Source organism: Staurois parvus, unplaced genomic scaffold (assembly GCF_062004578.1).
Source record: "Staurois parvus isolate SC_StPar_1 unplaced genomic scaffold, SC_StPar_1.0 ptg000885l, whole genome shotgun sequence".
In the NCBI taxonomy this organism is placed as follows: domain Eukaryota; kingdom Metazoa; phylum Chordata; class Amphibia; order Anura; family Ranidae; genus Staurois; species Staurois parvus.
In genome coordinates this window covers 1,458,439-1,473,953 of record NW_028318681.1, presented here as the reverse complement: position 1 = coordinate 1,473,953, position 15,515 = coordinate 1,458,439, and the positions used below count along the sequence as shown (strand labels likewise).

The 15,515-nt window shown below is 40.9% G+C and overlaps 1 protein-coding gene across 1 annotated transcript in view; it reads left to right on the top strand.

Annotated features, from left to right (window-relative positions):
• Positions 1–15,515, top strand: part of LOC149442480 (tropomodulin-2-like) — a 156,036-nt gene that overhangs the window by 130,961 nt on the left and 9,560 nt on the right. Inside the window, exons 4-7 of the mRNA XM_089656085.1 lie at positions 3,134–3,256; positions 7,052–7,126; positions 9,098–9,228; positions 11,450–11,557. Coding sequence (XP_089512211.1) covers positions 3,134–3,256; positions 7,052–7,126; positions 9,098–9,228; positions 11,450–11,557 — 437 coding nt within the window. The remainder of the gene's footprint in view (positions 1–3,133; positions 3,257–7,051; positions 7,127–9,097; positions 9,229–11,449; positions 11,558–15,515) is intronic.

The following is a 15,515-nucleotide window of genomic DNA, read 5'->3' as shown; positions in this document are numbered from 1 at the left end:
CAGACATATTTATATTTGATATAATTGTTATTGGTGGTATAAGACTACATCTTACTAGCTAAATATTTGTAAGACTACCTGTTAAAAAAAAGTGTGTGACATTTTATTACCATTGTGTAGAGCAAAGGGGCATTTTTGGAGACATACGGCAAAGTATGTGTATGTATGAATGTGAGTTAGGGACCTTAGATTGCAAGCTCCTTGAGGGTGAGGGTCTGATGTGAATGTACAATGTATATGTAAGTGCTGCAATGCTGACTGATTGGCTTCGATATTTACTGAGTGGTTAATCCACCAGAACTAGAGAGTTTTTTGGCTTTTGGAAAGCTGCCATTTATTGGAGGGTGCTAGGTTAAACAGGTCAAGGAAAGCCAAGACCACCAAACTTCAGGTTAGGGTGTTTATTCAAGCTTAAATAAATGATTGATTTCTTTTACGATCAATCTCTCCTGATAGGAATGAGCAATCTACACATTGGGGAAAATAGTTATTTTATTCCCTGCAGATTTTGTAAGTTTGCCCACTTACAAAGAAATTAAGGGTCTATAATTTTTTATCATAGGTGTATTTAAATGATAGAGACAGGATATTAACCAAAAATCCAGAAAAGACACATGATACAAATGTTATAAATTGAGTTGCAGTTCAGTGAGTAAAATAAGTATTTGATCCCCAAGCAAAACACGACTTAGTACTTGGTGGATAAACCTTTGTTGGCAAGCACAGAGGTAAGACGTTTCTTGTAGTTGGTTACCAGGTTTGCACACATCTCAGGAGGGATTTTGGTCCACTCTCCTTTGCATATCTTCTCAAAATCCTTAAGGTTTCTTGGCTGTCGCTTGCCAACTCGAAGTTTCAGCTCCCTCTCATACATTTTCTGTAGGATTGTGCTTCTTCTTGAGCCACTCCTTTGTTGCCTTGGTGGTATGTTTTGGGTCATTGTCATACTGGAAAACCCATCCATGACCCATCTTCAGTGTTCTGACTGAGGAAAGAAGGTTTTCATCCAAGATTTTACAATGCATGGCCCTATCCATTGGCCCCTCAATGCAGCAAAGTTGCCCTGTACCTTTAGCAGAGAAACAGCCCCAAAGCATAATTTTTCCACCTCCGTGCTTGACTGTAGGGATGGTGTTCTTGGGGTCATAGCATTTTTCTTCCTCCAAACTTGGTGAGTCCAGTTAATGCCAAAGAGCTCAATCCCAATCCTTCTCCCAATCCTTCTCTGAATCATTTAGATGTTCATTGGCAAACTTCAGACAGGTCTGTACATGTGCCTTCTTGAGGAGGGGGACCTTGCGGGCGCTGTAGGATTTCAATCCATGGCGGCATATTGTGTTACCAATGGTTTGTTTGCTGACTGTGGTCCCAACTGCCTTGAGATCATTCACAAGCTCCTCCCGTGAAGTTCTGGGCTGATCCCTCACTTTTCTCATTATCATCCTTACCCCATGAGGTAAAATCTTGCATGGAGCTCCAGACCAAGGGCGATTGATGGTTATTTTGTATTTCTCCTATTTGCAAATATTCGCTCCAACAGTTGTCTGCTTCTCACCAAGCTTCTTGCTGATAGTCTTTTAGTGTATTCCAGACTTGTGCAGATCTACAATCTTGTCCCTGACGTTCTTTGACAGCTCTATTGTCTTGCCCATGATGGTGAGGTTTGAATGGAAGAAAGAGATTCTGTTTACAGGTGTCTTTTTATACACATAACGAGTTATCGTTAGGAGCACCATCTTAAATTGACTGGACTAACCTGTCTACCACATGAGCACATAGCCAGTCTGTGGGAGCCAGAATTATTGTTGGTAGGTAGGGGATCAAATACTTATTTTACTCACTGAACTGCAACTCAATTTATAACATTTGTATCATGTGTTTTTTCTGGATTTTTGGTTGATATTCTGTCTCTATCATTTAAAATACACATATGATAAAAATTATATTATTATTATATTTGTAAGTGGGAAAACTTACAAAATCTGCAGGGAATCAAATCATTATTTTCTATAGAAGCCAGGCAATTCAATTGATATGCCACCCACAGGACAGTGGATTTCGATTGACAGAGTATGAAAACTCAACATTTCATTTTCCTAATATGTGCCTGTTGTAGCATGTACTTGTATGAAAAAGTATCCTGTTCTCTTTGTATTGCCTCCTTTGTGTGAAATCACTGGTGTTACTGCCAGTCCCTCTGCTTTCCTATTACAAACTGACCACACTAAGCAGGAGACCTGTTCTCTAGCTGTGCTAGGAACTCGGCCTGCTCTGCTGCAATGATCAGGCTTGTGCTGACATGCTCCCCCCCTTCCTGCACAGCCTTCCACAGGGAAGGTAAGTGTGAGGCTGTTTCTCCTCCCCCAGCTCTTATGCAGCTGAGAACAGAGGGTATGTGATCACTTATAAAAAAAAAGGGAAAAAAGTGTTTACAGTGTTTTTTTATATATGTATGCACAGATATATAGTCTTTCCTTTCTATTTTAAACTGAATGGGCTGTTTTACAAGGTAAGGGTTTATACTTGAGGATACAGTCATAACTTACAATCGTAAGTCTTCAATCACATTTCTGTTTCCAACAAGTAATCTCATAATCTGATCAATCAAAATACGATAATATTAGTATCCATGAGCAATGTATCCCAGTTCTGTTGACTGATTAAAAACGCTTGATAATTTTCTGCCCTGGCTGATCAACTCGGTTTGAATCCAATTGAAATTAAGTTGGTCAGAATGGAAGGTATCTCTATTTGATTGTTTGCAGATTCCATCATTTTGATGGATATTGTACTACTGTGTGTACTATAAAAAATGTGCTCCAGCTGTGATAATAATAAAAGTAAATGATGGGAAATTCTTGGTATATTCTTTGTATCATTGCAAAACACATTCTTTTCACTAAAGCAATTAATTTGTTTAAATATCCACAAAGACACTGATATTGTCCAGCTGCATTTCTTATTTTGCTAAATGTGCAAAAACAACTGCAGCTGGACATTATGAATACATATGTACAGTTCATGGAAAATATATTTGAAAAGGGACTTTGTTTCTAATATGTTCTAAAGTCTAATTACAGGAATACATTTCCGCAGTAAACCTGTCTTTCTCTCTTGTTATGTCTTCACACAGGTAAAGTGTTTGTTCCCAAGCATATGCCAATGGAACGCCAGCCAGAGGAAAGGGTGACCTTGGAGCCAGAACTGGAAGAAGCTCTCGCCAGTGCCACAGACACAGAGCTCAGCGACCTCGCTAGTAAGGCTCATTTATCAACGTGTCCAAAAGCAGAGCTGCCTGTGTTGCCTCTAAGCAAGCAATCACATTCTCCCTTTTCATTTTGCCAGGCTAGAAAATGAAAGGTAAATTATGATTGTTTTCTCTTGGAGCAAAACAAGCAGTTTTCATTTCAAATACGTAAACGAAAGTCCAGATTCTAAACCTCTGGTTGTAAAAAGTTTACACATTTTTGTTTTAATTTGACAAACTAATAGTTGTAGAAAACAAAGCAAAAAATATACTGGAATAGTTTTGTATCATTTTATTATGAGCTTCACACACAATTTAAATTGATTTCAAATGTTCGATTTTCTTTTTTTTTTTAAATAACAAACATGTCATACTTACTTGCTCTCTGCAATAGTTACGCAAAGAGAAGCCCCGATCCTCCTCTTCTTGGGTCCCCTGGTGGTGTTCTTGGTTCCTCCTCTTCTGTTTCTGCCCCCATAACAAGCCACTTGCTAAGGTAGCACTTGTACAGGTTCAATCCTAAGCTACACTGCATGCATCTGTTGACACACATAGTGCGGCTCAGCCCCACCCCCTGCTCCATCCTCACAATCTGTAATTGACCGTAATGGCTCTCCTGTGAGGAGGGAGAAAGAACCAGTGCTGCTGCTCTCTCTGGCACAGTGCTGGATGGAGATCAGGCTCAGGTAAGTATACAGAGGGGGGAGCTGGGAGGGAGTGGGTCACAGGAGATTTTTGTTTTTTTATCCAAAAAACCTTCTTCCTTTAGAACCACTTTAATGCATTTACAAGGAGAGAACCATGCTTATCTTCTGCACCACAGCTGAATAGCTTGAAAGTTTTGGATAGAGTAGGGAAAGGTTTAAACTTCTGCACATTTTTTCCTTTTTGCTGCCTGTGTACAATTGGGGGAAGAATTTCTCTTCACTTCCCATCCCAGAGATGCAACTTGAAATTAGAAGAAGCATCTCAAAGCGATTGGAACTGAACAGTTTTCCCGAAACAAGTGCCCCTTTAGAAGATTTCCCCCTACCATTTGTTCTGAGGACAACTTTAAAATTTTAGAATAAATCCCACATACTTTGTCAACGACAGTGGTCACCAGTACAAATAGTGGGGTGAAACAGCCCCCTCACATAAGAGCCCCCTTCACATCAGAGTCATCGGAGGCCCCCATTACATCGGAGTACCTCTACCTTAATTGCATTAGAGCCCCCATCACATTAGAATCCCCATCACACCAGTGCCCCCTCTTCAAATTAGAGTCCTTCCATCACATCAGTGTTTCCCTTTCATCAGAGTCCCTCCATCATATCAGATACCCCCTTTACATCAGTGTAAGTCCCTCAATTACATCAGAGTCTCTCAATTACATTAGTGTCCCCCTCAAATCAGAACCCCCACATCACACTAGTGCCCCCCTTCAAATTAGAGTCCTTCCTTTACATCAGTGTTTCCTTTTCATCAGAGCCCCCCATCATATAAATTACCCCATTACTTCAGAGTAAGTCCATAAGTTACATAAGAGTCCCTTAATTACATCAGAGCCCCCTCAAATCAGAATCCCCACATCACACCAGGTCCCCCACCTTCAAACTACAGTCCTTCCATCACATCAGTGATGATATCAGAGTTCCCCCATCACACTAGAGTCCTCCTTTCACATTAGAGTTCCTCCATCTCATCAGGGTCCCTACAACACATCAGAGTCCATGCATTGCATCAGAGTTCCTTGTTTACATCATTTATTTATTTATTTTTATTTATTTCAGGTACTTATATAGCACAGTAAATTTCCGCAGCGCTTTACATATATATATTGTACATTCGCATCAGTCCCTAACCCTCAAGGGGCGTACAATCTAAGGTCCCTAACTCACATTCATATATACACATACTAGGACCAATTTAGACAGGAGCCACTTAACCTACCAGCATGTCTTTGGAGTCTGGGAGGTAATCGGTGTACCTGGAGGAAACCCACTCAGGCACAGGGAGAACATGCAAACTCCAGGCAGGTGCTGCCATGGTTGGGATGTGAACCAACAACCCTAGTACAGCCAGGCAGAAGTGCTAACCTTTTAGTCACTGTGCTGCCCCATTAGAGCCCCCCCATTATTATTATTATTGTACAGGATTTATATAGCGCCAACAGTTTTACAATATAAAGGGAGACAATACAGCAACAATACAGTTCAATACAAGAGGGATAGGAGGGCCCTGCTCCTTGGAGCTAACAATCTAGGATCACATTAGCTTCCCCCTCACACATCAGATTTCCCCCTTCATGTTAAAGCCCCCCATCACCTCGGTGTCTGTCTTTTACGTCCGAATCCCCCCTTCATATTGGATTCTCCCTGCACATCAGAGACCCCCCCCCCTTCACATCTGGTTCCCCCATCACATCAGTGTCCCCTGCTTCATATCAGAGGCCTGCCATTACATTGGAGCCCCGCTCCCAGCACATAAGAGTCAGACCCCAACACATCAGAATCAGTGTCCCACTTTCAAATCTTCACCGTAGCTGCAGCATCATGGCAAGGGGAGAAGATGAAGCAGATCTATGATGAAGCATCAATTCCATCTTCTTGTGAATTGCTGTCCTGGATCAATGTCATCTTTTTCCAAGCTGTGGACAGGTTGGCTGCCAGTAACACCAAACCAACGAAGGACGCAGTGCATTCTGGTGCGCCCCCCTGCACCATAGGAACAAATGTTGCAGTAGGGCAGATAAGAGCAGGGCACTGGACAGCCATGCCAGCTCAGCATCTCCAAGGCTACAGACTTCAGACAGATATATCTCTGGTCCTGGGGGCAAGGCTGAAATATGGGGAGACACAGCCCACCCCAGCACCCCCTAAGAGCTGATTCACATATGTTCGGATTGAAGCTCAGGTTTCACAGCTAATTGATACAGTAGTTTTTGCACAGGTGTACATCAGGTTTACATCAGGTTCAGGACAGGATTAGCTCAGAATCTTATCTTGTTCACACATATGCGGTTTAGAAACGGTTCCCATAGAGGTCAATAGCCTGTAATCCGCACCTGAACCTGAAGGCACTGCTCAGAAATCGGACATAACTCTTTTTAAAACCGCACTGAATCCGCACCACCAGTGCACCGGACATATGTGAACAGGCACCATAGGAAGCAATGTTTTTCCACATGTCATCTGGATTGGATGCGGTTCAAACCTCATCAAATCTGCATATATGTGAACTGGCACTAAATCTGGATCTGATATATACACTTTGCCAGTATAATTACATTGAGAGCAGGACATACAGAATTAAAAGGATTTTACTTTTTGACCCTATATGACCATGTGCAACAACACAATGGTTTAAACATTGGATGTAGATATAAGTGGTAGTCAAAACATGCTCTATTCTAGAGAAAAGTAGAAACCATGAATACAAATATTTTAATTCTCTGTGCAATATTTATCAAGCCAAATAGACATAATTTGCATTAATATTATTATATAGGATTTATATTGTGGCAGCAGTTTGCACAGCACATTACAATAAATAAATAAAGACAAACAGCTGCAATAAAATTCAAGTCACGAATAGGAGGTCCCTGCTAAAAAGAGCTTACAATCTAAAAGGGAAAGGCAAGGGGTAAAAAAGGTAATAACTTTGTGGGGATGAGTTGATGAAGAAAGAAAAGTTCAGTTGTTAGACAGAGATGGGATAGGCTTCCCTGAAGAGATGAGTTATTTCAGCAGCCTTTTAATATTGACCTCAGCCATCTGTACTAACAAAACCTATATTCCTAACCCTTGTCTTCATTTTTTATAGCTGTCCTCGGAGTGCAGCATTTTGCAAGCAGAACAGAGGGTAATGAAGATGGACAAGATGGAGTAGACCTTAGAAGTAAAGCTGTTTATATATAATTTAATTTAACTGTATAGATAATTGCGTTTATTGTCTACTCTTGATATCTGGACAGTACAGGGGCTGATTTTAGAACACGATGGTCTGAATATTATAGCACTGTGTATTATCAAATAGCAACAGTTATACTAAGCAATGGTTGCTCATGACAGAGGCTTAGAGGGCTTTGTGCGCTCATTCGCCTGCTCAATTGCTTGGTAACACAAATTGCTAATCAGCCAATCATATGGCAGGAACTATATGTGGTGAAGACCACTTTCTGAAGTTCAAACCGAGCATCAGAATGGGGAAGAAAGGGGATTTAAGTGACTTTGAACGTCGCATGGTTGTTGGTGCCAGACAGGCTGGTCTGAGTATTTCAAAAACTGCTGATCTCTAGTGTTTACAGAGAATAGTCAGAAAAAGAGAAAATATTCAGTGAGTGGCAGATGTGTGGACTAAAATGCCTTGTTGATTTCAGAAAAGAATAGGCGGATTGGTTTTAGATGATAGAAAGGCAACAGTAACTCAAATAACCACTCTTTACAACCAAAGTATGCAGCATACCATGCAGAAGACCACACCCATTACCACTCCTGTCAGCTAAGAACAGGAAACGGAGGCTGCAATTCGCACAGGCTCACCAAAATTAGACAATAGAAGACTGGAAAAATGTTGCCTGGTAGGGTCAGATTTTGGCATAAACATCATGAAGGCATGGATTCATCGTGCCTTGTATCAACGGTTCATGGATGTGCAGCCGACAAATCTGCAGAAACTGCCTGATAGTATCATGTCAGTATGGACCAAAATCTCAGGAATGTTTCCAACATCTTGTTGAATCTATGCCACAAAGAATGAAGGCAGTTCTGAAGGAGAAAAGGGGGTCCAAACCGGTAGTGGAAAGGTGTACCTAATAAAGTGCTCAGTGTGTGTATGTAAATGGTTATTTTCAACTTTTTAATTCAGATAAGATTATTTTGGAAAAATGGGTGATTAAATGAAAAATTTGTGAATCTTGGGTAAAGCCATTAATAAATAGACCCTTTGGGGTTGATTTACAAAAGACAAATAAGCTGTTCACTTTGCAAAAGAACTTGCACTGTGCAAGGTAATTTTCCCCAGAGCTTAGTGAATGCAGTGAAAACTTACCTTGCAAAGAATATCCAATCGTGTGCAAGAAATTTTGCTTGGATGATAGAAGTCAGTAAAGCTTCACCCTCATTTACTATGCTCTGGGGAAAATTCCCTTGAAAAGTGCAACTACCCTTACAAAGGAAACAGTCCATTTGCCTTTAGTATATCAACCCCTTTAAAGCGGAGCTTCACCCAAAAGGGGAAGTTCCGCTTTAAGTCTTTGTCTCCCGCTCCCTGTTAAGGATTGGCACCTTTGGGGGGTGGGGGGTAGCGGGTACCAGAATTTGACAGGTACCCGCTCCCACTTTCGCTGCGATCGCCTGGTAGCTCGGAAGTGGAAGTTGTCCTCCCTCCCTGTAGTCTTCTGGGACACATGACATGTCCCAGAATACTATGGGGCCATTCACAAAGCGCAGCACTTCTCGCACATGCGCAGTGGGCACCCGGCTGTGAAGCCGCAAGCTGTCACAGCCAGGTGCCCACACTAAAGATGCCAGCGCCAGGGAGAGAAGATGGCCAGGGAAACCAGCAGTGGTGAGGACACCGCTAGACCGAGGGACAGGTAATTGTCTGTATTTTAAGAGTCAGCAGCTCCAGTTTTTGTAGCTGCTGACTTTTTTTTTTTAGGTTGAACTCCGCTTTAAGTTCAGATCAGAAATACACATCCTGCTTAGATAATAATCAGAAGTTTTCTCTGTGTTATGTAAATATAACCTCTGGTTGGTTATTTCATGCACACAACTTTCTGCTAATTCTTTTTGTTGCATCAACTCATTATCAATGATAATCAAAGGCATATTCATCTGATCTTATTACAATGGCCTTCAATTTCAGATGTTGTCAAAGCTGAAAAAGTAAAACCAGCATTTGATGAGCCCCCAAACCCAACAAACGTAGAAGAGAGTTTGCAGAGGATAAAAGCCAATGATCCTTTCCTTCTCGATGTTAACCTGAATAACATTAAGGTAACTCTCACAAAGTGAAATAACTCAAATATTTAATCTATATTTAAAAATACTGTAAGTGGAGAACTCTACTTATAATATTACCATGCAAACCCATGATATGTGTTTAAACTGATGGCAAATCCTTTGTTATGTTTGGTCAGTTTGCAATCTGCAAAGAAACTCATTTAGTTTTGGAAGTATAAATTGTAATGTATAGATTTTGACTAAAAGAATTGGTAACTCTTTCCTATCAGCTAGACAAAATCAAAAGTCCATTTTTAGCTCTTGGGCTCAGGTGTATACGATCCCTTTAACCTGCCACTCAGCCAAAAGTCGGCTTGAAAAGAAAAGGGTTTGACAGATGGGCCCATTCTATATCCAAAACATTTAAAAACAATTGGCTGGATTTCCACTTTAAACCCTCCATGACCAGGTGTCAGTTCTTATATTTCTGTTCTTATATTTAAGAAAATGATGGAGGTTTAAAATTAAAGTGCGGAAATCTGTCCCTTTTTGATTTATCACAGCCATCATCAAAGACAGATTTTCATGACAAAGCAGTGTTTAATAAATAATGAATTGTCAGATGATCACTGTCCTATAACATCTGTTAGTGTAGGCTTCCATGCCTTCAGCAGTTACATGTACATGTTGGTATAAATGTATCAGTGCTCTAACTGCCTTTTAAATACAGATGAATACATGACTACTCACTGCTTAAAGCTTACACTTACAGATTTATCTTGTTCAGCCCAAGGACTAAATGAGAAAAATTGAATAAATTCTATCCATCCTGAAAATCATGGATAAAGCAATCTCCCCTGTCTGCTATTGTATTCTGACAATTGGCACTCATGGCTGTCAGAATACCCAAACAGTGACTGCATCTGAATGGAAGTAGTCAGTGTTCGTTCGACACTTTTTTGCCAGTTTGCTTTGATTTTTTATGTGAAGTTTTTTGAGCTGGGTGGTGCTGACAGGGTCACTGCTGTCTGGAATTTTGAGCCATGCGTGGCAGGCTTAAAGTGACACTAAACTAAATCCTTATTTTCCAAAAATCCATACACATCCACTACTTAATGGCCCTGTAATATATTTTTCATGAAATTGTTTCTTACTTTGTTTTTGTGCCTCCTTGTAATGTTCTCTGTGAGCTCCCATACCTCTCCTGTGCACATTAGTTGTGATCATGTCATCAAGGAAGAGAGGGTGGCCACATTCCTACACACAGTGGGAGCACAGAGATTGAAAGTAGCCACCCTCTAACAGGACATCAGATTACAACAGCAAAAAAGGAATTTGGTGGGGGCTGAGAAGAGACCTTTTGGCTTAAGAATATTTTATTGAATATATATTTTTTTTTAAATAATAAAGAGTTTAGTGTCACTCTAAATATGAATTCCAGGTAAGGCAATTTTTTGTTACATAGCTACATTGGTTCAGCTTGTAACAGTGTAAGTATGCATGCGCCTTACCTGTGGGATCTCCATGAAAGCTAGAAATCAATGTAGTAGACACTGCTACTACAGTAATCCCTGCTGGCTGTTGGGTCCTGTGCTAAATAAGGTTGCTCGCTTGGTATGGGCACCATTCAGGGAAAACTTTGCATTTTCTTAGTGAGTGCAAAGCATTAATTGACTGCACAGGTGGATAGGGGGGCTGTGACATCACAATCTCCACCCCTTCCAATCCGAGAACACTTTACATTCACTAAGAAAATTCAAGGTGTTCCCTGAATAGTGCGGGTGACCTCCGGTGTTCAATAAGGAGCAGGGCAGTCACTCAGCATAGGACCCAGAAGCTAGCGGCAATCGCTGTAGTAGTGGTGCCTACTACAGTGATTTCCAACTTCCATGGGGAACCCCCAGGTATAGAACGTACATACTTACATTGGTCCAAGCTGAGGCAATGTGCCTATATAAAAATCACCATAACTTAACTTGAGCTTAAAGAGCATAAGGTAGGGCTTGGGTGTCCAGAGTTGGGAAGGATATACCACCTTTAATATGGGTTACTTTATTAAAACTTCAGCTCTGTTATCTATTGTGCACACATATGTCCGCTAGTGAGTCTGATTTGCATGGATTCTGTCACAAATTTGTTCATATGCTTGCTTGTTTAATTACCTGGATATAAAAATTATTTACAGATTGTGTCCATTTATCATGTTCGCCATAAACCACAACATACTGGTAAAATGCTATAGTATGCCGGTAATCATATTTTTTATGCACTTTAGAACATTCCAATACCAACACTGAAAGAATTTGCAAAAGCTTTGGAGTCGAATACCCATGTGAAGTCTTTCAGCCTTGCAGCAACAAGAAGTAATGATCCAGTATCTATAGTAAGTCATTACACACATTACAGAATTATTTAATTAAAGTGTATCTAAACCCAAGAACAAAAATGCAATATATTGCAGCTTAACAGTCCTTCCATGTGGTGGCTGCATTAGTTGTTTTTTTCAGTTTTTTTTCCTTACTTTGATATCTACCTGGTGATCCTGCCAGTAACATGCTGCCTGTCGTGGCGTGATAACTCTCACTCATCACATTGTGGGCCAGATACACTAGGACTGGCTGTTGAAGAATGCAAATTGTTGCACGTGACATTCTGGCACATCGCATGTCAAATAAATAAATAAATATGTTGCAGCATGTATAGTGTATTTGGTGTTATCATTTTCTTAGTGTACTACTGCACACCCCTTTTTGCATTAACATTTGTGGGACTTTTTGTGCGAAAAGTTGCATTTGGGATTTTTTAAACTGAACTACTTGGTGCAGCCAAACAAAAAAAAAGAAAAAAACACCTTGCACCCAATATTTTGGCATACCAACAATAGTTTATCTTGTCCTGTATCTATGAAGGAGCAGTATGTTACCCAAGAACAGGACTACAGAACACTCCCTTCTCCTTTTTTCCAACAGCAGGAAGGTGTTTTGTAACCCACAGAGGGTACTGGGGACAAGCTGAGAGCACAGGAAATTACAAGCTCACAAGATTTGTATTTAAATTTATTTTACTGGAAGTCTTTCATCTGTAGCAATCCTTACCTATACATACAGATAAGAGTGCAGCGCTTATAAAAACAAATGAAACATTTAAAATCTATGACACAAAATTATATATCAAAGTGCAAGGGTGTATAACTGCAAAACGCAGGCAAGATATAGTTCTTATGCTGTCCCTTATAGGGTGACTTGATATGGTATAAGTGCTCAGTTCACAATCTCCCAGTAGGTGGGGTGAGGTGGGGGATCAAATGGATCCCTGTTGACACACGGTGATAACCAAGAAAAACGATATGTGGTGATATCCAAAATTGGTATAAGATTGTGCACTCACCAGATACACAATCAATATGCGCATGTAAGAGAACCCCTCTTAAGGTATGACTCCAGGACTCATCTGAAGCAAGGTCTGGTCTATTTCCGCGTTGTGGACCCTCAGCTGTCATGCATGGCTCTGTTCCCCTATTGCTCTTGGCTCTGTAGGTGGTTGGAAGCTCACCAAAGAGCCCCAGAGAGAAAAGGAGGCCAGAATAGCGTGATACTGCTTGAACATGCGTGTGTTTATTCCATCCAGCATAAAAGGGTATAATAACACAATACTGACCAGACAAGAAAGTAAGTTGGCCGCCGGGACCCCAGTGGTGCTGGTGGCAATAGTACGTCACTGTGCCGCAGTTCCTGCTGACGCGTTTCGTGCAACCGCACTTACACATAGGAGGTATGCTATGCTATGAGAGCATATTGATTGTGCATCTGGTGAGTGCACAATCTTATACCAATTTTGGATATCGCCACATATCGTTTTTCTTGGTTATCACCGTGTGTCAACAGGGATCCATTTGATCCCCCACCTCACCCCACCTACTGGGAGACTGTGAACTGAGCACTTATACCATATCAAGTCACCCTATAAGGGACAGCATAGGAACTATATCTTGCCTGCATTTTGCAGTTATACACCCTTGCACTTTGATATATAATTTTGTGTGTCATAGATTTTAAATGTTTCATTTGTTTTTATAAGCGCTGCACTCTTATCTGTATGTGAATTTTGGAGGTTGTTTTTGGTACCTTTTGTGTCCAGCAGCTTTTTTACCTTTAGCGCTCACTTATACCTATTTCACAGAATCCTTACCTATAATCAGTGTTACCTACCTTGTAGATTAATGCTTTGTATCAAACATTGTTAGTACTGTATATGAGACAGTCCAGGCAGTAATTGTTGGGTAACAGTTCCTATTGACTTTAGTGGTGGTAATAGCATTGGGGTTATGATAGGTAGCCTAAAGAAGCTTTGAGTATGTCATGGTTATGTGACTTCCCTGGGAGAAGTGTAGGTACACATTTTACAAAAACATTCCCTCATGTATCCTGCTGAGCCATAGATTTAGCACATTAGAGATCCGTGCCTCTATATTAATAACCATATCACAAACACAATCAGGTTGAACTGCATGGATCAATGTCCTCTCCTCACCCTTAAACATATATATCACATTCTGTAGCTACAATGTGTGCAGTATGAACCCTGATTGTCTATCTTGGCTCAGCTAGAGTGGGAGGCTGCAGTAGCTTCATAGTACCAAGGTACACAATGCTGCCAATGGAGAAAGTACAGAGAATCCTTTCCTACATGGATGAACTGCCATCCTATACATCATTCCTTAACAGCCTTGTATAGAGTATTGAGTAAAACAGCACAGAATAGTATAGAAAATTCTCTGATAGTTTAGGAATGATGCTGTATATTTAACTGTTTGTATGGGGTTCAGTGCTATATTGACCATCCAATGAATCTGCTGGGAGCCTGCCTTTTCTTGAAAGCTTAAAGAATTTGTTGTCCTTTTTATTTGCTTTAAATCAAAATGATGTGGCTCTGGCATTGAGGGTCTGTAAAGCTGAACCTCAGGTTTACTATCTTCATTTGAGCCAAGCTGGCCACAAATATTTCCTACACTAATAAATACACCCGCTGGGAGCCCTGTATAAATTGTACGTGGCATCGTCTGCATACAGTATACAACACAGTGTTTTGGCAGTTGCGTAGAAAGGGCCGGGCTCTGCGCTGCTCAGCTATTCACACAAAGTCTTGTATTTTATGAATGAATACAAGGCTTTCTCTGATTGGCTGATGTGTAGAGGCAGGTTGACGATGCCACAATCTCCACCTCATCCAATCAGTAGAAGCCTTGTATCCATTTCTAAAAAATACAATGGGGGTTATTTACTAAAACTGCATGGTGCAGAATCTGGTGCAGCTCTGCATAGAAATTAATCAGATTCCAGGTTTTATTGCCAAAGCTTAATTGAACAAGCTGAAGTTAGAAGCTGATTGGCTACCATGCACAGCTCCACCAGATTCTAATTGCTCCAGTTTTAGTAAATCTCCCCCTATACTTCCTATGAAAGGTTGTGCATCTCTTAGCTTGACTCGATTTTGTTCCAGGAATTGGTTGGAAATCCCCATCCCGCTGCCGGAACACTGAGCTGTATACTGTGTATAGCTGATGCTACACTTCGTTTATACAGCTCTCCGAGCAGGCACATTTCTTAGTCAAGAAAATAGTTTGTTTGAGCTAGCTTGACCCAAACAAACTATTTAAAGTCATATACTTGGAGTTTGGCTTTAGGCTGACCACCTCTAAAGAAAGCAAAATAAATACATTCTTTCTGAAACCACCATTAAAGGTTTTCAAAAAGAAAGTCTCAGCTTTGCCTTTAGAATCAGATGTCATCTCTTAAAGCGGTGGCAAACTCTATTTTTTAAAGGATATCTTCACCTGTTGCCCAAAAATAATTAATGCGCATTTATTATTTTTGGCTGCAGGTTCCTGTAAAGCATTGCACCAGCGATCAGCAGATTGCTGGTGCCGTGTAGGTCTCCTGCAGACCTGTCAGAATATCTGCTTGCCCGTACAGGATGCAAGTAGATTTACTGACAGGAAGAATCAATGAACTACCATGGCGCTCCACAGTGCCATGGTAGTTCATTAAGGACTACAAGCCAACAGCCACTAAGTAGTTATTTCATTCACAGAATACTGTGAATGAATGACCTGGCCATGTGGGCAGAGTCCCACATGGCCAAGCTGTTTATATCAACCATTTAGTAGGGGGAACTTTTCCTCGTACTTCTGCCACGGAGGGGGGGGGTTGGGGGGGTGGGTCAGTGGGCCACGGCTGCAGCATTGGGAACATGTTACATGTTCCACCTTAAAAACATGTAGCATGTTCCCAACGGTGAACTTATCTTTTAGGTTGTACCTACAGGTAAGCTTACAGTCAGGC